The sequence below is a fragment of the Cnephaeus nilssonii genome (assembly GCF_951640355.1).
Source record: "Cnephaeus nilssonii genome assembly, chromosome: 17".
NCBI classification, from domain to species: Eukaryota; Metazoa; Chordata; class Mammalia; order Chiroptera; family Vespertilionidae; genus Cnephaeus; species Cnephaeus nilssonii.
In genome coordinates, this window is record NC_137088.1 from 52,993,354 (window position 1) to 53,019,491 (window position 26,138).

General features: G+C 52.4%; 1 protein-coding gene across 3 annotated transcripts in view; it reads right to left on the reverse strand.

Moving 5' to 3' along the window:
- LRIG1 (leucine rich repeats and immunoglobulin like domains 1) overlaps nucleotides 1-26,138 on the reverse strand; it is a 107,965-nt gene that overhangs the window by 44,498 nt on the left and 37,329 nt on the right. For 2 of the 3 annotated variants that reach the window (XM_079795777.1, XM_079795776.1), the window contains one exon: nucleotides 17,403-17,477. The exons of the other annotated variant lie outside the window; for it this stretch is intronic. In XM_079795777.1, the coding sequence (XP_079651903.1) occupies nucleotides 17,403-17,477 (75 nt within the window). The remainder of the gene's footprint in view (nucleotides 1-17,402; nucleotides 17,478-26,138) is intronic. 3 annotated transcript variants of the gene reach the window in all.

Consider the following 26,138-nt stretch of genomic DNA (forward strand, 5'->3'; position numbering starts at 1 on the left):
CTAACGCAGCAGCAAGCAGCAGCTGGGGCTGGAACCCAGCTGTGAACCCTTACCCCACACCTACTCGGGACGTGGAATGCCTCATCACGGAAGTGTAGGAAGAACCCCTGGGAAAGAGGGCTTCTCTGGACAGCACCTCCCCGCCCCCTCCCCGCCGCCCAGCAACGCTCTTTGAGTCGGACAGTGGCTGCAGAGCTCAGCCAGACTGCCCGCCCCTACGCATATTTAAGATGACTGGCGTGGTCTCCAAATAGGGGAATGAGAGCGTGAGTGAGTACGACAGAACAGAACTGGGCTTTCTCCAGGGAGCAAAGCCTACCAGCCAGAGAGGCACTGCCAACCCACAATCAGAGGGTAAGGCCCGATCTGGGGTCACCCAGCTAACCTGGATGCAAGCCCAGGTACCCTGACTCTAGGCTGTGCCTCTCTGGAAGGACAGAGACATAAGAAGCTGTATCCGATGGCCACTGGCTACAAAGACAGAGACGAGACAGTGGGTGCAGGGTGCCCCTGATGTTCCCGGGGAGGAGGGGCCTGGCACACTCCCTGCACCTCCCAGGCCAGTTTCCCGGCAGCTCCGATGCCAGCAGAGGACAAAGCTGCTCGCACTTGGCTGCAGCCTCCCAGACTAGATCCCCCCCTCTGGGGAGAGATACACTGATGTGCCTTTAAAAATAAAACCGGCCTGCTTCCTGTCCCATCTGGAAGACTTCTGATCTGATCACATGATTTAGGATATCTCTTAACCACGCAACTTCCCAAGCCTGCAGCACACGCTCAGCCTGCACTTTGGGAGCTGAGGACATGTATGATTGGGATTAAGGAGTCGGCCCTTTAATGGGTCCTTCTTACCCGTCCTGAAGAGGGTAAGACCTATTAGCACATCCAAGCGGCCCCTCTCCGCACCCAGCCCACACCAGAGCCACCCCCTCCCCTCCTCCTGCCCTTTCTGGGTTCCTAAGGACCCAACACTTGCTTTGTTTCTCAAAACTACAAGCTTCCATTTTTTTCTTGATTTTGGATTTTTAAAAACATATTATCATGAGCCTAAGCATAAAATGTAAACTACAGACTTTCAGAAAAAACAAAGGAGAAACTGAGGGGCTCTAAAGTGAGGCCCAGGTCCCGGACTTGACAGACTTCACGAATTCGAAACACCTCCTCTGTGGGAGATGCTGCGAAGATAAAAAGCAGCTGCCAACAGGAAGACAGCACTTTCAAATGGCCTGCCCCACACAGAACCGTATCCAGAATATACAAAGAGAGAACTCTCAAGACTTACAAAACGGAACAATCCAATTAGAAAATGGGCAAAAGACATAAACAGACATTTCATCAAAAAGAATATGCAAATGGCAAGAAAGGGCATAAAAAGATGCTCCGCATCACCAGCCACGAGGGAAGGCCGACTAAACCACAGCAACATCAATGCACACCTCCCAGGAGGCCAAGAGCAAAACCCCGACCACACCCGCGCTGCGGGACGCCAGAGCCAGGCACGCACCCAGGGCCGCCGGGAACCTGAGGCTGCACAGCACATGGAAACATGTGGCCGTTTCTTAAAAAACTAAACACACAACTGCCAACAATGCACCAACGATACTCTAGAGCCATGGTCGGCAAACTGCGGCTCGCGAGCCACATGCGGCTCTTTGGCCCCTTGAGTGTGGCTCTTCCACCAAATACCACGGCATGGGCGAGTCTATTTTGAAGAAGTGGTGTTAGGAGAAGTTTAAAAAATTTGTCTCTCAAAAGAAATTTCAATCGTTGTACTGTTGATATTTGGCTCTTTTGACTAATGAGTTTGCCGACCACTGCTCTAGAGCATTTATCCCAGAGAAATGAAAATTTACATTCACACAAAAACCCATACATGATCGCTCACAGCAGCTTTATTCGTAACAGCCAAAATCTAGAAACACCCCAGATGTCAACAGGCAAATGATTAAACCAATGGTATACATACCACAATCCCAAAAGCCAACCCTAAAAACCAGTCCCCAAAGGTTACATGCTATATGACTCCATTTATATAACATTAGAGGCCCGGTGCACGAAATTCATGCACCAGGGGTGGGGGGAGGGCTGGTCCCTTCAGCCCAGCCTGCACCCTCTCACAATCCAGGACCACTAGCTCCTAATTGCTCACCTGCCTGCCTGCCTGATCGCCCCTAACTGCCCCCCCTGCTGGCCTGGTCACCCCAACTGCCCCCCCTTCCGACCTAGTCGTCCCCAACTGACCCCCCCACCAGCCTGGTCACCCCTTACTGCCCCCCTGCCGGCCTGGTTGCCCCTAACTGCCCCCCGCCGGCCTGGTCGCCCCTTACTGCCCCCCCCTGCCGACCTGGTTGCCCCCAATTGCCCGCCCCCTGCGGGCCTGGTCGCCCCACGTAGCCTGCTGTTCAGTCTTTTGGTCGCCCATCATTAACCCCCCTGCTGGCCTGGTCGCCCCACGCAGCCTGCTGTTCAGTCTTTTGGTCGCCCATCATTAACCCCCCTGCGGGCCTGGTTGCCCCACGCAGCCTGCTGTTCAGTCTTTTGGTCGCCCATCATTAACCCCCCTGCTGGCCTGGTCGCCCCACGCAGCCTGCTGTTCAGTCTTTTGGTCGCCCATCACTAACCCCCCTGCTGGCCTGGTCGCCCCACGCAGCCTGCTGTTCAGTCTTTTGGTCGCCCATCATTAACCCCCCTGCGGGCCTGGTTGCCCCACGCAGCCTGCTGTTCAGTCTTTTGGTCATCCCTCACTAACCCCCTGCCAGCCTAGTAGCCCCACGCAGCCTGTTTTGTTGTCCGTTCAGTTGTGATGGTTGCTTAGGCTTTTATTATTATAGATTCTTTAAATGAAGAATAAATGGAGAGCACGTTAGAGATTGCCAAGGGTGCAGGCAGGGGAAGTGGGTGTGGCTAGGAAAAGGCCACAGGAGGGCTCTGTGGGGGGGTGGGAGGGAATGGTCTGCATCTTGAGTGTATCAACGTCAATATCCTGGTTACGAAAAGTTCTGCAAGATGCTGCCCTGTGGAAAACTGGGTTAAGAGTGTACAGGGGTCTCTGCATTATTTTTTATAATTGCATGTGAATCTACGATTATCTCAAAATGAAAAGTTTAATTAAAACAACAAGGAAATCACAGTGGACTCAAATAAAGGACCTGGTGGAATTCACGTGGACTCGGACAGCCAACCTGCTGCCTCATTTGGTTTCCAGCTTTTCCTTCAAACGTGCAGACGCCCCCCGCCCCCCGCCGCCACAGTGTGACTCTGTGTTGGGGCCGAGCACCAAACACCCTGGGCTCTGTGAGGGTTCTCCATCTAGGGGTGTGCATGCCTCGTTTAATTACTTCCCTCCCCTTCAGGAAGTGAGAATGGTGTTGCAGATAAAGCTTATTAGACGGGTGTGGCCCCGCCTGGTGGGTCAGGAGTTACTGTGCAGTTCTGTGCCCGGCACCTGAGCCGAGCCCAGCAGCCAAGCAGGAGGGCCCGCCTGGCATCCAAGCCTAGATGGTGCAGACACAGGTCAGCTTGCACTGCCGTCAGCTCGCACTGCCGGGCACGAGGTTCCCGAAGCGCCGTCCCTGAACACGAGCCACGGGCAGAGTTCATGGGAAGGCTCTGCAACAGAGCTATATCCTCCCCATGGGCCGTGCGGACGCCCAAAGCAGATCAGCCAAAGAACGTGAGGACTCAGTAACGATGCCTTTCCTCCTGCTTGGCTCTGCACTGGCTACGCTTACGCGACCACAAGGCCCCCTTTCCATGAAGTGACCGTTAACGTCGCACAGACGAGCGCTCCAGGAGGCTCACTTTACGTGGGGACACCAGGCTTCACCCTGATGACTAAAGCGCTGGCACGTCCTGTGACCAAGAAGGTTGCTCATCTCTAACTCCGGGCTTTCTCAACTGTCTGACCACATTTGGGAAGGAGTCAGAACAAGCTGGGCACAGTGAGGGAGCTGCAATGACTACTCATCTTCACTTCAAAGAAAACCTGCAAACCACCTGCTGGCCCCTCACAGGCGAGCAGAGGACCCCCTCCCCGACTCCCCCTCTCTGCCGGGGGGGGGGGGGGGGGGGAGGGCTTAGGAAGCAGCAGGATAGGATTCAAACCCGGATAATGGGGCCCCAGGACCCACACTCCTCCCCAAGCCACACGGGGCAGTTTCTACTGCTTTCTCTCCTAGAAACACCTGCCCAGCTTTTCAACAAATCAAGGAAAGCAAGTCCCGTCTCTTGTCAGAAGAGCAATGTGCTCTAGGAGCCCCCACAGACCATTTCTGCTATTACTCGTCCCAAGTCTGTCCACTCACCTTGACAATTCATGTCCAAAACTATCCAATACCTGCCCTCTACTCCACCATCACGTATTCTTGGGTTGACCCATTCATTCCTTTAGTGAATTTTTTTAAAATATATATTTTATTGATTTTTTACAGAGAGGAAGGGAGAGGGATAGAGAGTTAGAAACATCGATGAGAGAGAAACATCGATCAGCTGCCTCCTGCACACCTCCTACTGGGGATGTGCCCGCAAGGTACATGCCCTTGACCGGAATCGAACCTGGGACCCTTCAGTCCGCAGGCCGACGCTCTATCCACTGAGCCAAACCGGTTAGGGCCCTTTAGTGAATTTGTTTATTCATTCAAACACGGATGGGATGTCTGTCATGTGCAGCTGCTGTAAGGAAAAGTAAACTTTCTGCAGTGCGCTCGTTCCCCTCACCTCATCCCCCATGCCCCAAAACGCACGCTCGAGTCAAGGAGACGGGAAAAGACAGATGTGATGGGCACATGGACAGATGGGGCAATGCTGTGGGGAACCAGGTCCGCCTCTCAGCTTCCGCCTGACACACACCCAGCATCGGACTCTCTCCATCGCCTCTCCTGTCCTTCCCGCTGAGACAGAAGCAACAGGAGAGGCGATGGAGAGAGTCCGATGCTGGGTGTGTGTCAGGCGGAAGCTGAGAGGCGGACCTGGCTCCGCTCTGGACACTGCTGTGCGGAGAGGGGAGGCCACGCGCACTGGGGAGCAGGGGTTCCTCCCACTCCCAGCACCACCTCCTCCCTGCAGAGCCACCCACATTCTGGGATCAACAAGTAGATGCACTTGTGGGGCGATGTCCTGAGAGGAGAATGGTGAGTCACCCCTACACACACCAACAGCCAGCTTGACATGGGCAAAGGATGGAGCACGATTCTCTGCTAAAACCCCACAGGGAGCGGCCATGTGAGGGGCAGGCAGGCTCCTGCCTTCCCAGCGGGGACCCACGAGGCCACGAGGCAGGAGAGCAGGAGCCGTGACCTCATCTGGGAAATGGACCCGATGATGTCCAGTGTACAGCAGCCCTGTTTCCTGGATCTGTTTCCCTGGACAACAGACCGGACCTCTCAGGAGCTAGAGCTTTATTTCATGGACCAGGGGAAGTGAAGACAGGCATTAGACTATTCCTCGGAACCTCGTAATTGCCAGAGAATCACCCAGTCAGGGCTCTTGTTAACACCAGAGGATGGAGCAGGGGACGGCCAGCCTGACCCACAAGGAGCCGCACGTGGTGAAAGGGCTCATCACCTGCTGTCGTCGGCAAGGGCGGCCGCACTGATGCCCAGAACCAAGCAACAGTTACCAGGCAGAACGTCAGCATGGATGCTGGTAAGCACTGTTCTTCCACTTATAAAAAGAACACATTTAATTTGAGAAAATGTCACGTCACATTCTAAAACATTCAAAGGCATTTTTTTTCCAAAGGCATTTTTATTACTCATTTCCAAAATGCTAGTTACTCTTTGTGACTCATCTAAGGTCTAATTCCAAACACAAACTCACAATATTACCTAAATCGATGTTAGCACTAGACTTTTGCTATATTACAATGCAACTTTTGGTGGGATTAGAAGGGACTTTCACTCTCCACAGCATATATTTACATATACTCTCTTTTTTTCAAAGAGCTAAACCTCCCGTTTGGAATTGTTTTTTTAAAAGCTTTTTAAAGAGCCTGAAGTTAGTTTTGCCTGTCATTTCACTGTGTCGTTTCACTGTGATGGGACTTCTCTGGTTCCCAGGAGACTATGCATGGGGGAGCTGGGCCTGACTTTCAGGGGGAAGAAAAGACCCGGATTGGACGACAAACCCACAGTCATGTCTATGATCGCCCAATGAGGTGGTTGTGTCCTATCAGACCAAACACCATGAAGGCAAAAGCAGTTTCCTTGTATTTTTTTACAGTACTCCTTGAGATTTAAAAAAAATTTTAATATATATACTTTTTATTGCTGATAGTATTACAGATGTCCTAGCATTTTAAGTGTCTAACTTCACGGGGTCTTCCAATTAAATCAGTGGTGAATGAGGCAACTACCACCTCTACAGAGGCCCTCAGACCCATCAGGGCTGAGAAGACCAGCTTCAGTGTTTACTTCCCTCCAGTGGAGAGAAGAGGGGGGTGAGCCAGGTCGCTGAGTGACAGGTATGAAAGGAAAGGGAAGAACTGGAGGACAATACTTCGCACCTGCAATCACCCAACTATGGCTCATTACAACTGTTGGCTGCACATTGAAATGACCGGTGCCCAGTGCCCCTCCTGCAAAAGCCCCCCTGCCCCCCGATTTGATCTAATTGGCATGGGATTTGCCTGGGCATCTAGGTTTTTTAAACCCCCAGGTCACTCTATGATGCAGCCAAGGATGAGAGCCACTTGCTCAGTGTTTTGCTGCTGCTGCACCTACCCCAGGTAGAGGTGATGAGAAAAGAGGGGAGAAATGAACCCCACTGCTCTGGGCAAAGCTCCCACCACATGAGTTGTGGATCACCTAGCAACTTCCCCTGGCTCACACACCAGCCATACGGGTGTCTGCAGGGAAGGGCCATGTCCAGGGGATGTCAATAGCCTCTTGCTTCCATGTGGAGACACCAAACCCCTCAGGACACAGCAGCCACGGCAGGGCCGGCCCGCCACCCCCGAAGGTGCTGGGACGGGAGTCGTCAGTGATAAAAAAAGCGTCTAGCGCTTGGAGCACATTAATTAGACACCAACACTGTAGTGAGGGCGCAGAGGTACTTAGCGAATCCTCAGTCTGCTGTCATCGGCAAATAAGAGCGTTCAGCAAGGGCGATGAAGGCAGAGCCCAACCCCAGATCCGTCTGATCCAGAACCTTCGCTTAGCCACTCTGCAGAACCGCCCCCTCCCTATACAACCAAGGACGTAGAAATGAGTAAGGTGAAGTACTCCTTTGTACTTACTTTTTCCTACAGCTCCTTGTTCTTCACAAACTAATTTCACAGCAGCCCGCCAATCACAGGACATTCCTTAGCCCCAGAGACTCTCCAAGGAGCCAGGTGAACGGAGACAGTGGGAGCAGAGTGTCCCACACCCCTGCCACCCTACTGGTTAAAGAAGTTGGGAAGAAAAAAGAGCCCACAAATTGGCACCTTCACCCCAGCTCTTTGGGTGACATCAGGAAGTGAGGAAACGTGGAGAAATTCCCCGTGAAGCGGGGTCTCCAGGGCACGTAGCCACTATGTGAAAGCTGAGGGCACCGTCGAACAGTCTGGGCTCTGCAGAGACCGCAGCGAGACAATCTTCCTCACTGTGCCCGGAGAGACAGACAGTCAAGACCAGCTTAGAATAACTTAGGGGGTGAGATTCGGAGCGAGGGGAGCAGCCAGTCAACCCTCAGCTCAGGGCTCAGGGGCTCCAGCACCTCCTGCCACTCTGCATCAGTTCATGGAAACCCTACCGAGGCCGCCCACAGCAGGTTCCGTGAGGCCAACCCTACAGAGCTGCACACAACTTTAAGAGACATGTGCTGCCTTTAGGCCTCTCAGCCCTGCCCAGGGCAACCTGCAGCCTTTTGGCCACAATCCTGAGGCTCCCACCCCCACAACACAATGTGATATTCATCACTTGAAATGACAAGACCCTCCTAGGCTCCCAGACCATATACTTCCGTATTCAGAGAAATGAGATCAAGACTCACCTCTGCCACTTCCTGTGTGACCTCCGGCAAGTTTCTTGCCCTCTCTGTGCCTCAGGTGCCTCATGTGTAAAAGGTGTTCAACGACAGACCTGTGTCTCCTGAGATTGCAGAGGTGATACAGTGAGGCCCGGGGAGGCACGTGGACCAGTGCCTGTCACGTCAGTGTATCTATCACACAAGCTGACCACCGCAATTTTTCAGAGCAAAAGACGGAACCATATGAGACTACCAATGTTTTGACCCTTTTTGAACTACAAAAAAAGGGGCAATTTTCTATGACTTGACTTAGTACACAGAGTAGACTATTCTATCTTTGAAAACCCTTGCCTTTGAACAAGCAGGGTGAATCTAATACTCCCTCCGATGGCCAACAATGACAGGAGGAAGGCCCAGCATAAACGCAAACACATTTCTTCCACTTGGGCTATAAAAGCTGAAAATGGCTCCCAGGTGTGAGCAGACTTAACAGGCCCTGCCTTCTTGCAAGGTCACCGTGCGGGTCAAAGTCAAGCCAGCCATTTTCGGATTAGGTGCACACGCTCAGGAGGCTTCCCCAGAGGTAAGTGGATTAGAGAAGCCACCTGCAGGAAGTAGGCGGGGAGGGAGGAAGTGGTCCCAGTGGGCAGGAGACTGCTGATGGGGCAGGGCCAGCTCCTTTCACAGAGACTGTGCACTGAGCAGCAGCTCTGCCTGCCCCCATCCTGCTGCACGGAGGCACCGCCCTCCCAGACCAGACCACGCGGGGTTCGCCAGCGTCCTATTCCCACTGGATCTGGATTCTATTTAAAGTTTACACGGTCACCAAAAAAATTAGGTGGGGGAACCAAACACACGACAAAAACCAACTCTCAGCAACAGAACCTGAACTACAAGTTCCAAAAGAGGCCCTGACCTCCACGCCAACCCCCTCTTCCCCGCCCCCCCCTCGGCTCCCTGGCCCTCAGCTGGTGCGCGCCTCACTTCGCAGCAATGACTAGCAGATGTGCTGCTCCTCGGCCGACTCACCACCCCCACTCTCCAGAAGGGAGACGGGAGAGAAAGGGAGGAAATGACAAGTCAGGACTGTGTACCTTGGCCCGCTCGCAGCAGCGGCCCAGAGGCGAGCACCTCACCAAACTCGGCAGAGGCCGGCTGCACCCTGAACTCTGCGGAGGGCCTGGGAGAGCCGCTCACTTGGTAAACTGCGTGTCCCATGTTCTACTTTGAGGCGCATGGTGGTGCCCAGCACTGGGTGAGGCTGCAGTGCGAGGAGCCAGGGGTGCTGCTCCCTGAGAAGAGAGAGACCGGGTGGAGGGTGCTGAGCTGAAGGTGAAGCGTGTTCCCTCAGCACCCGCACAGAAGCCCTCCAGCACCCAGCTTGCGGCCAAGTGGGTCTTGAAAAGAGGTCTGGGAAGGAGTCTCAGCTGAAAGGCACTGCAGCTGAGAACCTCCCGCCTCACCCCCCCTGACAGTGGTGAGCGCCCCTCGGACACCACTCCCCACCTTGCCTGCCACCAAGGCCCGCCTGCCCCCCTTTCTCTGGTGCCTGCCACCGAGGCCCGCCTGCTCCTCTTCCTCTGGTGCCTGCCTACCGAGGCCCGCCCGCCCCTCTTCCTCTGGTGCCTGCCTACCGAGGCCCGCCCGCCCCTCTTCCTCTGGTGCCTGCCTACCGAGGCCCGCCTGCCCCCCTTTCTCTGGTGCCTGCCACCGAGGCCCGCCTGCCCCTCTTCCTCTGGTGCCTGCCACCGAGGCCCGCCTGCCCCTCTTCCTCTGGTGCCTGCCACCGAGGCCCGCCTGCCCCTCTTCCTCTGGTGCCTGCCACCGAGGCCCGCCTGCCCCTCTTCCTCTGGTGCCTGCCTACCGAGGCCCGCCTGCCTCTCTTTCTCTGATGCCTGCCTACCGAGGCCCGCCTGCCCCTCTTCCTCTGGTGCCTGCCTACCGAGGCCCGCCTGCCCCTCTTCCTCTGGTGCCTGTCTACCGAGGCCCGCCTGCCCCTCTTCCTCTGGTGCCTGCCTACCGAGGCCCGCCTGCCCCTCTTCCTCTGGTGCCTGCCTACCGAGGCCCGCCTGCTCCTCTTTCTCTGGTGCCTGTCTACCGAGGCCCGCCTGCCCCTCTTCCTCTGGTGCCTGTCTACCGAGGCCCGCCTGCCCCTCTTCCTCTGGTGCCTGCCTACCGAGGCCCGCCTGCCCCTCTTCCTCTGGTGCCTGCCTACCGAGGCCCGCCTGCCCCTCTTCCTCTGGTGCCTGCCTACCGAGGCCCGCCTGCCCCTCTTCCTCTGGTTCCTGCCTACCAAGGCCTGCCTACTGGCTTTTCTCTAGACGAGTTCCTTGAGGGCAGGGACTCCAGTCCCGGGAGTGTCTGCTCACGTGGCTTCACAGGACGAGCTGGAAACCTCCCACAGCCTCAGTGCTCAGAGGAGCCCGGTCCCACCATGAAGCACCTGGGCTTCAGCCCCTTTCCCTTCATCCCTTCACCCTCTAAGAGCAGGACGTCAGCATCCCAGGGGCAGAAGGATAGGGGGGGTGCAGGAGGTCGAGGGGGGGTTTCTTAAATAGTGAAGGTGGGGCAGGTGTGGCCCTGAATTTTAACTCCGGCACAGGAGCGAGAGCTGCGCACCTTTCAGCCACTCCTTTGAACTCCCACCCGGAACAGAGTGGGACCATTCAAGTCTTAGGCGAGACAAAGACGTATGTGATAAAGGGACTGATCTGCAGGAGGAAGGTAAGGCGAGAGCCACTAATACCCCCAGATAACAGCAGGCCTCCTGCCGGGAGGCTGCTGCCCACAGCTCCCTCCTCCCTAAGAGCTGGTGAGGGACTGTGGGGGAGATTTCATGATCACCAATAAAGAGCAAATTAAGCAGAGACAAGTTTATAACAACCCTGAGCCTCACAGCCACAGCCACATCTGTTCCTTCACACACTCACTGCCCACCACCCACCTGTGAGCCCCACCGGCCCAAACAAATGCCTATTGCCACACCAGTGACACTGCAAATCTGGCTACATAATTTACTGTCCCCCAACACTCACCGGCTTGGTAAGCACTTGACACATGAGCCTTGGCCCCAGCCCGACATGAGCCCAGACACTGGTTCTCAAGGCGAGGGGGGGTGCCCAAATCAGCAGCAGCAGCATCGCCTGGGAACTTGTGGACAAAGAAAATTCTCCAGTTGCACCCCAGTTTTGAAACTGGGGTTGGGCCCAACCATCTGTGTCCCAGTAAGACTTCCAGTTGCTTTTGATGGGTGGCTCAGTGTGAGAACCACACAGGTGACGAAGAAGCCACGGTCTCGCAAGAGAATGGGTGGCATGTTTTATCCAGAGGAAAGAATCTGTTCAAACCAACAAAAATCTGGGCAAACGAGGCCAAAGCAAGCACAGCAGTGAAGACCGGGAGAGCAGCCGCATCCCACTCACATCTGCTCGCTGATGTGCTGCCGGCTCCCACGGCCACGCTGCCCGTCAGCGTCTGGGGGCCGGACAGGGTACGGGCGCTCAAGGAACAAGGGCATTCACGTGAACGTGACTTGGGCTTCTGAAACACAACTTTGTTCAATTTCTTCCTGAATGTGCCAGTCACTGTGAGCGCCACGCTCCTGACGCGCGTGCATTCAATGTCCCAGAGACGACAAGGCACCAAGGGCCCAGCGAGGGCTCTGAGAGCCACACTCAAACACAGGCTAACCTGGCTTCTGAGCTGAAGACGCCTCTAAAGCAGAATGGGGTAAGGGCTGCCCATTTCCACATTGTCTACCACCAAAAGGACTCTGTCCACAATTGCACTGACGATTAGTGGCTGGTCCAGCAAACTGCCCCCAGGAAAAACGAGTCCCCTGTCCCCTGGGGGAGAGCTGCTCTGTCCAGCTCACCGTGTACACACACCTACAGGCCCCATGGGTGCAGCTATGTTTCCATTTGCAAAGAGCTTCACCATCCAAGATCACACTCACCGTTTTTAGACACATTATTTCATACTTCTGGGAATAAACATTGTGTGTAAAAAACATTTCAATTCTCTATTTTGTCTGCAAATGATGACATTCCTCCAGGAGAGATAACACAGAGCAAGTTGTAAGGGGAGCTTAGTGAAGAGACAGAAAGAGGCCTCACCCCAGCTCCTCGGGGAGACTGCATCTGCCCTACACGTCCCCCCCCCGCCCCCCCACACACACACACACACACACACGCACACACACTCATACAGTTTCAGGGATGCCCAGCAACTCTTTATTGCTCTGTGTAATTCCACCTGCGCTTACTCCTGATTACTAAAGGCCTCAGCCGGGTCCTGAGCCAACCCTAGTTTTTGGCATTTGATTCTGGGTCCCCCCTCGCTCTCGTACTTGGGGGGAGGGCCGGTGAGCAGTGGCGGCGAGTCCTCGGTGCCCGCTCTTTAATTACGCTTTGATGTGAATTGATCTTCGTATTAATGAGCTGTAAAGAAGACTGATTTGGCCGCACTTTTTCAGAGTCTTGCGAGGCCCACGGGGAGTTAAGGGTTGTATTGATTTTACTTCCCAGCAGAGCCAGCCAGGAAGAGCCTCCATCCTTCACGGCCTCCAGCCCAGTCAACTCCACCCGCAGCTCCGAGTGGGGTCACAGACAGGACACCAGGTTTCATTCCTTCTAGACTCTACTCTCCAGAAGTTACAATAACGAGATGTTAGATATTCCATCACTTTTATTTAATCAGTTTTTCTTCAGCTAAGAGGTCACAAGAAAACATATAACTGTGTGGTCAAATCTACCTCTGATACTTTTATTTAAATTATGCATATTGTAAGTCTTCCAGGTCTGTTTGCTAACACAAGAGAAAAATACTTCCCTTTAAAAAAAATAGTTTCTGGTTAGTGGTTTCCAGGGGAATGGGGGGGGGGGAGTGATTGCTCACAGGCTTGGTTTTGGGGCGATGACAACATTCTGGAATTAGATAGCAGTGATGGTTGCACAACCTGGAGAATTACTAAAAGTCATTGAACTATGCACTTTAAAATGTTTAAAATAATGTTTTATGTTATGTTTTATCTCAATAAAAAATGGTTTTCAATTTTCCCGCTCAAGATTAGAAGAGGTATTTTGATGTGCTTTCATATACAACATAAACCTGTGGAATTTTAATAGTACTATTGCAAAGTCACAAGTATTTGTGTGTAAAGAGTCTCTGGCTAGATCCCTAGTTGGTCTGAGACAGTGAACAGGCCACGGTGAAGACAGGCCTGAAACACACCAGCACCTGCAAGTTCATGGACGCGGCCAAGCGCCGCGTGGAAAAACGCTCCAGCGCCATGTGGGGACCAAGAGCTGCTGCGTGCAGGCTGAAGTCCCGTCTCAGCAGCTTCCGACTCCCAGGACTGAAAACCAACCCTCTCCACTGTGACCATCTTCTCAACGATGCACGTGCAGCAACGCCACAGGAAAAGCGGACACTTTCCTTCCCCGGAAATGTCAGTCATGCGTCACACAAAATGTCTGTTGCCTTGGGAATCGTAACTTGAGTTTCCTGGACTTCAAATTAAAAAACAACTCTCAAATGTGAAAATTTAATGGCAGATTCTGCCCCCATTTAACAAAAGCCTGTTGCTTTTTCTGAGAACTATCTCCCTACTCCAACCCAATCCTATGAAAAGCTGTCCTTGAGTTCAGTGCTTTTCTGTCCTTAAGGACAAATAGCTTCGGATTGTCCTCAGAACACAGGAAATAAATCTGCTCTGTGACAAACCTTTAACTGCATTAGATTCCTTTAATCAGAACGTAGTAACCACCTGAAATTTTACTGAAGGACTCCGTTTCCCCCAGAGAGTGTAAAAATGACTTGAAGCTCTGAGAGTAAAGCCAGAGGCAAAACACACCCTATTCCCACGAGGCCCTCCCGACTCTGACCCGGCGAAGAGGACCCTGGTGCCGGGAGCAGAGCGGGAGCAGGGAGCAGAGCACTCAGACTCGGGGACAGGACACTGAGCACAGAGTGAAGAGCAGACTCCCACAGGCCACGGCCCTGACCAGGTGTTGGAGCCAAACACCAGGAAGCAGCGAAGGCGGCTACAAGTCAGCAGCTCCGGAGTATTGCTTTTGTGACATTATTGCCTGACTGCTTCCAAGTCACAGAAGAAATCTGAAAACTGTGTTTCATCCTTCATTCAGCAAACGAGACAAAAGTTGTTTGTCCCAGGTCACATCATCGGAAGCAGACTGGGTATGTGCCCAGTCCACCCTTTTCCCCAATGCACCTGCCTGTCGACCCTTGAACAACGCAGGGGTTAGGGAGCGCCAAACCCCGCCACCGTGCAGCTGAAAATCCACGTAGAGCTACAGTCCCCTAGGGATCCACGAGAACTGGTTCCAGGACTCCCCACAGACACCAAAACCCAAAGATGCTCAAGTCCCTGATATGAAATCAGAGATCAATGCTGAGTCAGCCTTCCACATTCTCCCCAACAGCAGACCGGAAGTATTGTCTTTGATCTGCAGTTGGTTGAACCCATAGATGGAAAACGCGCAGATATGGAGGGCTGACTGCTCACTGAAAAGAATCTACATATGAGTGGGCCTGCAGTTTAAGGGTCAGCTGTACACCTGTCCTAATACGTTGTCCTGGTCCCTCTGACTGTGATGGCCTCGACCATCTAGTCCCTTTGTACAAGGTTATTACTATTCTCACCTTCTGCCTGCCCACCACGGGGAGAGGAGACAGGAATGAGAATCTGGAGATTAAGGACTGTCAGTGCGAACACTGACTGAGCTCACTGACCCACACATTTTCAGATGTACCAGGGGCTGCCCAAATGGGATGGCGCTGAATCCCTCCAAGTCACCCTTTGACGGCCCCTGGGCCCCATGCAGAGGCACAGAAGTGCAGACTAAATGACTGTTGAACACGTAACACCTTTTGCTTCTACGGTTCTGAAAAACCAGACACGTCAGTAAAACATGGTCTTCGAAGCCTACGGCTGGAGTCACCATGTGGCCGGAGATGCCCAGCGCTTTGCCTTCCCACGTCAGGGCGAAAGGAACGCCCACCAAGGGCCGTCCTCTGCCGGGCGCACTTGGGAAACACAGGATGACAGCAAAACTATGGATGATCCTGCTCCCCAGGCGCCATGCGGCTAACCTAACTTTGCAGGACAACATCCAGGCACCCGGTCCAAGAGCAGGGGACACAAGACCCTCAAGAGAAAAGCAGGTAGAGACCCTCCAATTCTGCAGTTTCGGAGAAATCACTGGCCCAGTCCGATGGACACCAGCTTCGGGCCAGGGAGGTGGCTGCCAACGCTAACCTGCATTTTCCAAACTCAATCAAAACCAGAGACTCTCCTCACGCACCCCCCTTTACATATTTTAACGCCGTCTAATGGAATGGCAGGAACAAGGCCAACCAGCCCCACTGCTCCGGGCACTTGGGCCAAGAAACAGAAATGTACTTTTAGTCAGCCGAGCAAGGCATCCGTGATGCACAGGCCCGGGGGGGAGTGGGAGGGTCCTGCCCGTCTCTGGCCTGAGGTGGTTCAGAGTCACCTGCCACCACACTCCTGCGCCCAGTGCATGGGGGCAGAACAGGCATTGGAGGGCAGTCTCAGTTCCACCGCTCAGTTGTGCAACTTTTGGGAACTCAGGGAGCCTGTTTCCTGTTGGTAGCACAAAGGTGTTCCCTGTGGCCCTGGCTTCCCACCAAGTCAGGAGCAGGGGAGTGGAGGCAGTGCTTCTGACCTTGAATGAGTGGGCAAAAGACCAGGGGACCTTGTCAAAGTGGCTTCTGACCCAGTAGGGCTGGGATGAGGCCTGAGGCTCTGGGTTTCTAAGGAGCTTGGCACTGATGACACTGTTGGTCCAGAAACCATACATTTTTTTAAAGAGAGACAAGGACAGGGAGAGAGAGAAACACTGATGTTAGAAACATTAATCAGCTGCCTCTTGCACACCCCCTACTGCGGATCAAGCCCACAACCCCAGCATGTGCTCTAACCGAAATCAAACCAGTGACCTTTTAGTACATGGAATGATGCTCAACCAGCTGTGCCATATCAGCCAGGGAGAGAAACCATACTTTAAGCAGCATCTTCCACTACTCTGCTCTATGAACAAAAGAGCCACAGGTAGGAGAAACTCATTTAATTTCAGCCAGCAATGAAATGCCTTCCAGATGCTGGGCACACAGGCTAAATGGGACAAAAAGAAAAGTCAGACCTTTGTCAGGGGCAAAGGGCCACAGCCTTCATTCCAGCCCTTTCCAGGAACAGGACTGGCCCACACATCCTGTGGCCCAAAGGTGAGTTCCTGCCAGACACGGGGCCATGTGACAACTGGCCACCAGCCAGAAGCAGCAGCCGCCATCTGTCAGACCTACTATGTGTTGTTCACAATGCCAGGTGTTCTCCTCAGACCTGGCCTCATGTGCCCGGTGTGTAAAACAGATCAAGGACACATTCCTTAAACGAGGTTCAAAGAGATGACGTTGTCCGGGACACAGAGCTGGGGCAAAACTCTAACCCTGTTCCACAACCCCAGGGTCTTGAAAGAGTTAAGCCCAATGCAGTGTTACGCAAGGACGGGGCACCTCCTGAACACAGGGCCGGCTGCCAGCAGAAGCCAGAGATGTGCACGCTACACCCGCATCGCGCGAGGGTGCCTTCCTGCCAAGTCCCTGCTCAATCTGCCGCGCCTCGGTGTGAAGTCACATACAGGTGAGCAAATGAATTACAACGCCAGCAAAATCAAAATCAAATAAAAACATGCAGGGCTAGAAGGAAACAGGAAACGCATCCTGCAGAGCCAGTGCTCTGCTGCAGAACCTGCCCGTGATCTGGTGGAGAAGGTTGTTGGGTCACGTGGGGTTTATCTGGAAAGATTTCCGGGTGTGTTCAAAACCAGCCCCACCCCCTGACTGCTGAAGGGGAGCAGAGGTCTCAGCTGCTCCAACAGCAGCCCCAGGGCCTCCCTCCTTCCCTCCTCCTTCAGGTCCCTTTGCAGCGGTTCGTTCCCAGGGTGCTGTCTACACTAATCGGCAGGCTGCCTGCTGTCCCACACTTGGCAGCAGCTAATTCCTTCCTTCTCTGTTGATTCGGGGTCTGGGTACTTTCTTTTCTGAAGCCATAAAGGTGAGCTGAGCCACGTGCCCAGTGCACTGCACCAAGATGAGCTGCAGTATGTGATCCACAGAGCTTCCCCTAACCAGTGTACTCACCCAACAGGGGCTTCACCTCTAGGACCAAAAAGTTTAATGCCATGTCCCTCTGGGCATTAAAGAGACTAATTTCTCCCCAAATTAGAGATGAGGTAAAACTCGGGTTTTAATTCTTATAAATCCCCAAACAGCAAGCAAGGCATTTGTCATGATCATTAGGGCTCCAAGAAGAAAAGCTGTTCTTTACCAGCAAGTGCAGTGTCCCACCACCAAGTGTCAGCTAGCTAACACCACAGCCTCACCACCCAGCCAGCCCCCAATGCACCACTTACAGAAAGAGAGACACGACGTGCGATGAAGCAGCACCTAGAGACGGTATGGCTGTCAACTCGTTGTTATTGAGATACCTGTAACAACACACACAAAAATAATCACTTATATTGTTCAATTTAGTAGTTTCAAATCATGTACTAACAAGGGAAATCAGAAAACAGTGCTCAGTTAGCCATGGAAATTCTGAATATTTGATGAAAAATTTTAAAGCGAGTTCTTAGAGGGAGAGAAGTCCGTGAGGTCACAAACACTACCTATCACGTCCATGGTTTAGAAGTAACACTCAGGGGGTGTCTCTTTTATTCTAGGAGCTGCCAATCTAACTCAGAAATCAAGACCAGCAGAAAGGAATAGTGACTCGGGCCAGGTGCATGGTACAGACAGAGGTGCCCACAACCACCAGGGACCATGATCCTCGTGGACCGGGACAGTCAGGGAGGGTCTGAGGAGGAAAGAGCATCCCCTCTTGGATGCTTTCACAGATCTGTGACACGGTTGTCTGCGAACTGCTGCTTTGCCCTCTGGCGAGGGCAACACACTGAGACCCAGAGCCAGAGACACACGCGTGTGAAGTTCGCAGCAGCTTGGACATGGGCATGATTCTGATGCCTTGTCTGTGCAATAATGAGGGTGCTGGGCTTGGAGACTCTCATCTAGTTACGATCCCAGCTTCTCTGAACTCTGATGAAGCCTCCAAGCACATTCCCAGGAGTACATACATACATACACATTTCCCAGGAGTATGTACACACTGACACATCTGTGCACGCGGACATTTCCCAGGAGTGCTTACACACAGACACATTTCCCAGGAGTACTTACACACAGACACATCTGTGCATGTGGACATTTCCCAGGAGTACATACACACAGACACATTTCCCAGGAGTACTTACACACAGACACATCTGTGCATGTGGACATTTCCCAGGAGTACATACACACAGACACATTTCCCAGGAGTACATACACACAGACACATTTCCCAGGAGTATGTACACACTGACACATCTGTGCATGCGGACATTTCCCAGGAGTACATACACACAGACACATTTCCCAGGAGTATGTACACACAGACACATCTGTGCATGCGGACATTTCCCAGGAGTACATACACACAGACACATTTCCCAGGAGTATGTACACACAGACACATCTGTGCATGCGGACATTTCCCAGGAGTACATATGTACATACACATTTCCCAGGAGTATGTACACACTGACACATCTGTGCATGTGGACATTTCCCAGGAGTACATATGTACATACACATTTCCCAGGAGTATGTACACACTGACACATCTGTGCATGCGGACATTTCCCAGGAGTACATACACACAGACACATTTCCCAGGAGTATGTACACACTGACACATCTGTGCATGTGGACATTTCCCAGGAGTACATATGTACATACACATTTCCCAGGAGTATGTACACACTGACACATCTGTGCATGTGGACATTTCCCAGGAGTACTTACACACAGACACATTTCTCAGGAGTATGTACACACAGGCACATCTGTGCACATAGACATTTCCCAGTACATACATACAGACACATTTCCCAGGAGTATATACACAAACACACATCTGTGCACACGGACATTTCCCAGGAGTACATACACAAACACACATCTGTGCACACGGACATTTCCCAGGAGTACATACACAAACACACATCTGTGCACACGGACATTTCCCAGGAGTACATACACAAACACACATCTGTGCACACGGACATTTCCCAGGAGTACATACACAAACATACATCTGTGCACACGGACATTTCCCAGGAGTACATACATAGACACACATGTACATGCGGACATTTTGAAAATTCTCCACAGACCAGAGCTGCTCTCTTCCCAACCTCCCTTTTCTGCTGAACATCTAAATCTGTATTTCCAGAGTTCACATCTTTCAATGGAAGGGGAAGCCTGCAAACCAAAACACAGCTCACCCAGGCTGCCCCCAGAGGCTGCAATCTGGCCTCCTTACATGGACATGTATTTCCAAATCTGGGAAGAGCATCCAAAATCACACTTGTGAAGTGAGCCCAAAATCCTTGAGAAAGCCAAAGCCCAGTGGTCAGGCTTCCTGCCAGTGACAGGCTGAAAAGAAATTGTATCTGAGATGCAGAATCAAGGGGGGTAAAGCTGGGTTATCTTAGTCTCATTTTTTTAAGGGAGTTTGTCCTATATTATAGTCCATCTTGTCGTCACTGTTTGAAGACGAGGCCACTAAAATCCAGCTGTAGTTAGACAAGTATTCAGCTAGCATTTGCTTGAATGGAATAATCTGACAGTGTGCCATCTTGTATAGAAATGAATAGAAGAAAAAAAAAAGGAAGAAAAAGGCCTTGAACTGTCCTATTGGCTTTCTTCGGTGCCAAAGCCAGTTAGAGAGGAAGCCTGGCAATTACTGGGCCATGGGACACAGCATGTCTGTTTCAATAGCTTCACGACTGAAGCATCTGGGTGGGAGAGAGAAAGCAGATTCGTATCATGTGGCAAATCCTTTCTCCAATTAAAGGGCCCTTGTCTGTGTGCTGAAGTGGACAACCCATCACTTTAACAGTTTATCTGACTCCTCTAAATCAGATGGTTTCTGCTTCACCCTTTCTCTCCTCCATTTCACATCTTGGTATAGGGATACTGAACAGTCTCCATCATCTGAATCTACTAATAAATGTTATAGTACCATCAATGCACTTATTACTAAAGGAGACCCTCAGATCTTGTCAGAGCAAGCCTGCTTAAGAACTCTTCACTTCTCTTAGAATTTATTCTAAGACACAGATGATGGTGATAATAGCAATTTAATAGCAGCAGCCAACTTACTGAGGGCTAACTATGTGCCAGACATAGCTCTGAGAGCTCGCCAATGCATTAACTCATCTTTAGACCCCTAGAGGGTAGTTCCCAGGGACATTTTTATTGTTCCAATGAGGACACTGAAACACTGAGATATTAAATAATTTGAGGATGGGCATGAGCAGTAAGTGCCAGTGGCCCTGAGAATCTAACCCCGAACTCTAGATTCCTAACCATCACCCTCTATTTCTTTATAACTAGAGCAACCACTCCACATGCATCAGGTACCTTCATCACAACCCTGAGTGAGGTACCAGGTTCTATTACTAGTCCTGCCTCATCACAACCCTGAGTGAGGTACCAGGTTCTATCACTAGTCCTGCCTCATCACAACCCTGAGTGAGGTACCAGGTTCTATTACTAGTCCTGCCTCATCACAACCCTGAGTGAGGTACCAGGTTCTATTACTAGTCCTGCCTCATCACAACCCTGAGTGAGGTACCAGGTTCTATTACTAGTCCTGCCTCATCACAACCCTGAGTGAGGTACCAGGTTCTATTACTAGTCCTGCCTCATCACAACCCTGAGTGAGGTACCAGGTTCTATTACTAGTCCTGCCTCATCACAACCCTGAGTGAGGTACCAGGTTCTATTACTAGTCCTGCCTCATCACAACCCTGAGTGAGGTACCAGGTTCTATTACTAGTCCTGCCTCATCACAACCCTGAGTGAGGTACCAGGTTCTATTACTAGTCCTGCCTCATCACAACCCTGAGTGAGGTACCAGGTTCTATCACTAGTCCTGCCTCATCACAACCCTGAGTGAGGTACCAGGTTCTATCACTAGTCCTGCCTCATCACAACCCTGAGTGAGGTACCAGGTTCTATCACTAGTCCTGCCTCATCACAACCCTGAGTGAGGTACCAGGTTCTATTACTAGTCCTGCCTCATCACAACCCTGAGTGAGGTACCAGGTTCTATTACTAGTCCTGCCTCATCACAACCCTGAGTGAGGTACCAGGTTCTATCACTAGTCCTGCCTCATCACAACCCTGAGTGAGGTACCAGGTTCTATTACTAGTCCTGCCTCATCACAACCCTGAGTGAGGTACCAGGTTCTATTACTAGTCCTGCCTCATCACAACCCTGAGTGAGGTACCAGGTTCTATCACTAGTCCTGCCTCATCACAACCCTGAGTGAGGTACCAGGTTCTATTACTAGTCCTGCCTCATCACAACCCTGAGTGAGGTACCAGGTTCTATTACTAGTCCTGCCTCATCACAACCCTGAGTGAGGTACCAGGTTCTATCACTAGTCCTGCCTCATCACAACCCTGAGTGAGGTACCAGGTTCTATTACTAGTCCTGCCTCATCACAACCCTGAGTGAGGTACCAGGTTCTATTACTAGTCCTGCCTCATCACAACCCTGAGTGAGGTACCAGGTTCTATCACTAGTCCTGCCTCATCACAACCCTGAGTGAGGTACCAGGTTCTATTACTAGTCCTGCCTCATCACAACCCTGAGTGAGGTACCAGGTTCTATTACTAGTCCTGCCTCATCACAACCCTGAGTGAGGTACCAGGTTCTATCACTAGTCCTGCCTCATCACAACCCTGAGTGAGGTACCAGGTTCTATTACTAGTCCTGCCTCATCACAACCCTGAGTGAGGTACCAGGTTCTATTACTAGTCCTGCCTCATCACAACCCTGAGTGAGGTACCAGGTTCTATTACTAGTCCTGCCTCATCACAACCCTGAGTGAGGTACCAGGTTCTATTACTAGTCCTGCCTCATCACAACCCTGAGTGAGGTACCAGGTTCTATTACTAGTCCTGCCTCATCACAACCCTGAGTGAGGTACCAGGTTCTATTACTAGTCCTGCCTCATCACAACCCTGAGTGAGGTACCAGGTTCTATTACTAGTCCTGCCTCATCACAACCCTGAGTGAGGTACCAGGTTCTATCACTAGTCCTGCCTCATCACAACCCTGAGTGAGGTACCAGGTTCTATTACTAGTCCTGCCTCATCACAACCCTGAGTGAGGTACCAGGTTCTATCACTAGTCCTGCCTCATCACAACCCTGAGTGAGGTACCAGGTTCTATTACTAGTCCTGCCTCATCACAACCCTGAGTGAGGTACCAGGTTCTATTACTAGTCCTGCCTCATCACAACCCTGAGTGAGGTACCAGGTTCTATCACTAGTCCTGCCTCATCACAACCCTGAGTGAGGTACCAGGTTCTATCACTAGTCCTGCCTCATCACAACCCTGAGTGAGGTACCAGGTTCTATTACTAGTCCTGCCTCATCACAACCCTGAGTGAGGTACCAGGTTCTATCACTAGTCCTGCCTCATCACAACCCTGAGTGAGGTACCAGGTTCTATCACTAGTCCTGCCTCATCACAACCCTGAGTGAGGTACCAGGTTCTATTACTAGTCCTGCCTCATCACAACCCTGAGTGAGGTACCAGGTTCTATTACTAGTCCTGCCTCATCACAACCCTGAGTGAGGTACCAGGTTCTATCACTAGTCCTGCCTCATAGGTAAGTTCTCCAGCTCGGGTTTCAGTTCAAGTCACTACCCCAGGCTCACAGACAGGAGCTGAACCCAAGTGCAATTTCAAATCGGAGGAGACCAACAGCGAAAAGGCCAGCGAGCGGAGAGCTCCTACTCCCTTAGCGGACACGGTAGTTGTTTCAGCTTAGGGTCTGACTTGACTTTAAACCTGAACCAAACAGGGTGGACTTCCCTGCAGAGGAACTTCTGCTGACCGAGCCTGGTCTCGGGCAGCCTCCTGCACACAATCAGCTGCTCCACCCAAGTTCATAGAAATAAGTGAACAAGGAAAAGGGACATCATGATAAAAGTTCGAGTCTTGACAAAACTGCTGGAAGCGGAGTGCACAGGTGCAGTACTAAAGATAAACAGGGCATCTGGGGGGGGGGGGGGCGGGGGGGGGCAGCCCAGAGCCAACAGGCGGAGCAGGACTCTCGGCTCTCATCTACAAGGCTGCCTGATTTAGAAGGACAGGTGGTGGCCAGCTTCCTTCTCGATCACGTCCCTGAAAAAGAACCTCTAGCTAAATGTACGTCTGTCAGCTCCCCAGTGGGGCTTTCTTTGTCCGCCCTGTTCCCTGTTGAAACAAGAATACTATCCGCAGAAGGCAGTGGAGGCCAAACTGGCTCTGTGACACGACCCGCTTGCCAGACTGAAATAGAGACTGGTCAAAAATAGCCCCGTCAGGCCCGCCGGGAAAGGGCCCTGGGGAGGCCCGCACGGTCTCTGCCAGGAAGGAGACTGCAGAGATTGAAGACTGCGTTTAACGAAATCTTCTGAACTCCAGAACTGTGGTCTTCTGCCCTTTACCCCCGCCCTCCAATCCGCTTCCATCCAGGCCCTAACAATCCCCTACAATGTCTGGCTTCTATAACGGAATCTTTTCCTAATGATCCCGGACCATGACTCAGCACCGTGGCCCACCCTGAGCTGGGAGAGTGTGACTAGGCAAATGGGTAGCAGGGGCTGCCCGGCCCCAGGCAGCACCAACACGTGGGCCTTTCCTAGTTCCAGCCTTCAGCTCCTCAGCTGTGTCCAGAACTGCCCTTTGCTTGACTTGGTTAAAGGAGTTCTTACTAGTACAGTGCTTGGGGAAGAGCCACCTAGAGCACCTTATTACCCAATCAAACTAGACTGCAACAAACAATAAAAAACACCCAAGGAATAGTTTGGGTTATAGAGCCTGGGAGCTTTTCTTGTTTTCTGTTTAATTAATTAATTTATTTATTTACTGAATAGCTGATAGAAGCACACAATAAAATTTTCAACCCCTTTCCAAAGGGAATACCAGGAATATACAGTTAAAAATAAAGCTCCCTTGCACGCTGGTCCTCTGGTCTGCCTCTCGGAAGCTCCCGCTGCCCACCACCAGGAGCACATGCTTTTCTTGTGCACAGATGCTCGTGTCTCACAGAGGCGGTTCTGACCCAGTTTCTCCCTCCGTCATGGATCTTAAAACCTCCATCACTCCTTTAACATGCTGCAGAGCACTCTGCTGGCATGAGCAGCATGGATGACCCGTAATTTATTTAGCCATTCCGCTATTCAGACACTTCAGTTGTTTCCAAACACAAAGAGAGCTGCAATTAATAATAGTCAAAATTGGGCAGGCAGTTGGGACTTCGGTTAGTCTTATTTCTTAAAAGTCATAAATAATAGGTAGGAGCATAGGTTTTGGGATCAGGGTCACTTAATCAATAGCCATCATTATTAGTGCTTTTAGGCCCTTGAGAATACGCATACTTACTATAACTGGCTAGACAGTATGGCATGCAGTTTGTGCACCACAGGGCCAGAAAGACGCGTCAGCATCGTGAAACCTCACTGTGAAGCTCCCGTCAGGCGGGCGCTCCCTGTGCGGGCTCCGGGCCGGCACGTCACCTGCAGGGCTCATGAAAGACCCGCCACCGAGGCAGGAGCTGCAGGATCACCCTGCCTTCAGGCAGGGGCCCAGCCACTGTGAGAGCAGCAGGGTTATTAGGAGGGGATTTTACCAACTGCATAGGTTTTGGGCAGGATCCAGCCTAAATAATTAAACCTAACACCTTAGGACAGAGCCAGACACAGAGTAAATGCTTAATAGGTGGCGTTGATTCACAGCCAAAAATCGGTGCCTCAAAATGACACCCTCATTATTCCAGCCCTCCCTTCAGCGCCCACACACTGGGGAGCAAACACCCGCAGGCGGGGCCCACGGGAACATTTTACTAGCAGGTCAAGGGCCCGGGTAAGCCAGGCAGCACCCGCATGCAGCCTTCTCGGGAGGTGGCAGTAATGTGATCCCAGCGCAGTTTTAGGGGACGGTAAAAATAGCCCCTTATTAACAGAGGAGCCCGGCCACCGGGACCCTGGCAGAGGCCCTCCTGGTGGGCTTTCCTCTGAGCTGTGGGCGGGGAAGCCGTGGGGCCCGCAGCAGCTGCACAAATGTCCTCAGGGCCCCCAGGGGCCGCCAGCAGGCTCGCTTCTCTCACCCGGGCCGCGGTGTTCTGTGGTCCCGGCCTCCAAAATAAAACCACCGCTAAGACACCACCGCCTGCAGCGCCAGCCAGCGGTCCCCTCCCCGAGGTTTCCACTCGCGGGCTCGCGGGGCTAGAAGAGCTGACAGCTCCTGGGAAACCCTGAGCCAGTCCACTTAGAAGCAGCCGATTTTTTTCTTCGATATCCTCTCCCACCCCTCACTCCCGACAGCCTCTTTCTGCCTCCACCAGGCATTATCCCTCCGTGGGAAGTTACACCGCTCTGGGCACTGGGGAATCTGTCTCACCCACCCCAGGGTGACACCAGGGACGGAGGTGGTCCCAGTTCAACCTATGGGCCCTCAAGGGTTTGTTTGTAACAATGCACCCAGCTTGAGTGGCTATGGGATTAGAAGGAAGCAGAAGAGAAATAACTTTCAGTGAGTCCTTCCCACGTGCAAGGCCGTGGATGTCATGTCCAATTAGCAGTAACAACTGCAATAATGCGCAGCTATGTCCACACTGCGGAAGGGCAAAAGGAGGCGCTGAGGCACTGTGTCTTGTCCAGGGCACAGTCCGCTGAGGGACAGGACCAGGCCTCAACCCAGGTCTGTCTGCTCCCACGAAGGGTGTTTCTCCCGCTCTGCCGTATTGCATCCATACGATGCAACCCTGCCTTTACGACTCCCACACGCGGGAAGGTGGTGCTGCCGCAGAGGTGTCTGGAGAAAGTATGAGTGACCGTAAGGAGTGTAGTGCTCAGCACAGTGACCAGCACGGCCCACCTTCCCGAGTGTCAGCAGAGGCAGGGGAGGAGGCACAGCTCCGAGGGAGCACAGGAGGGGCGGTCTCACCTGCCGTCCTGCTTACACATGCCTACAAATGCACTGG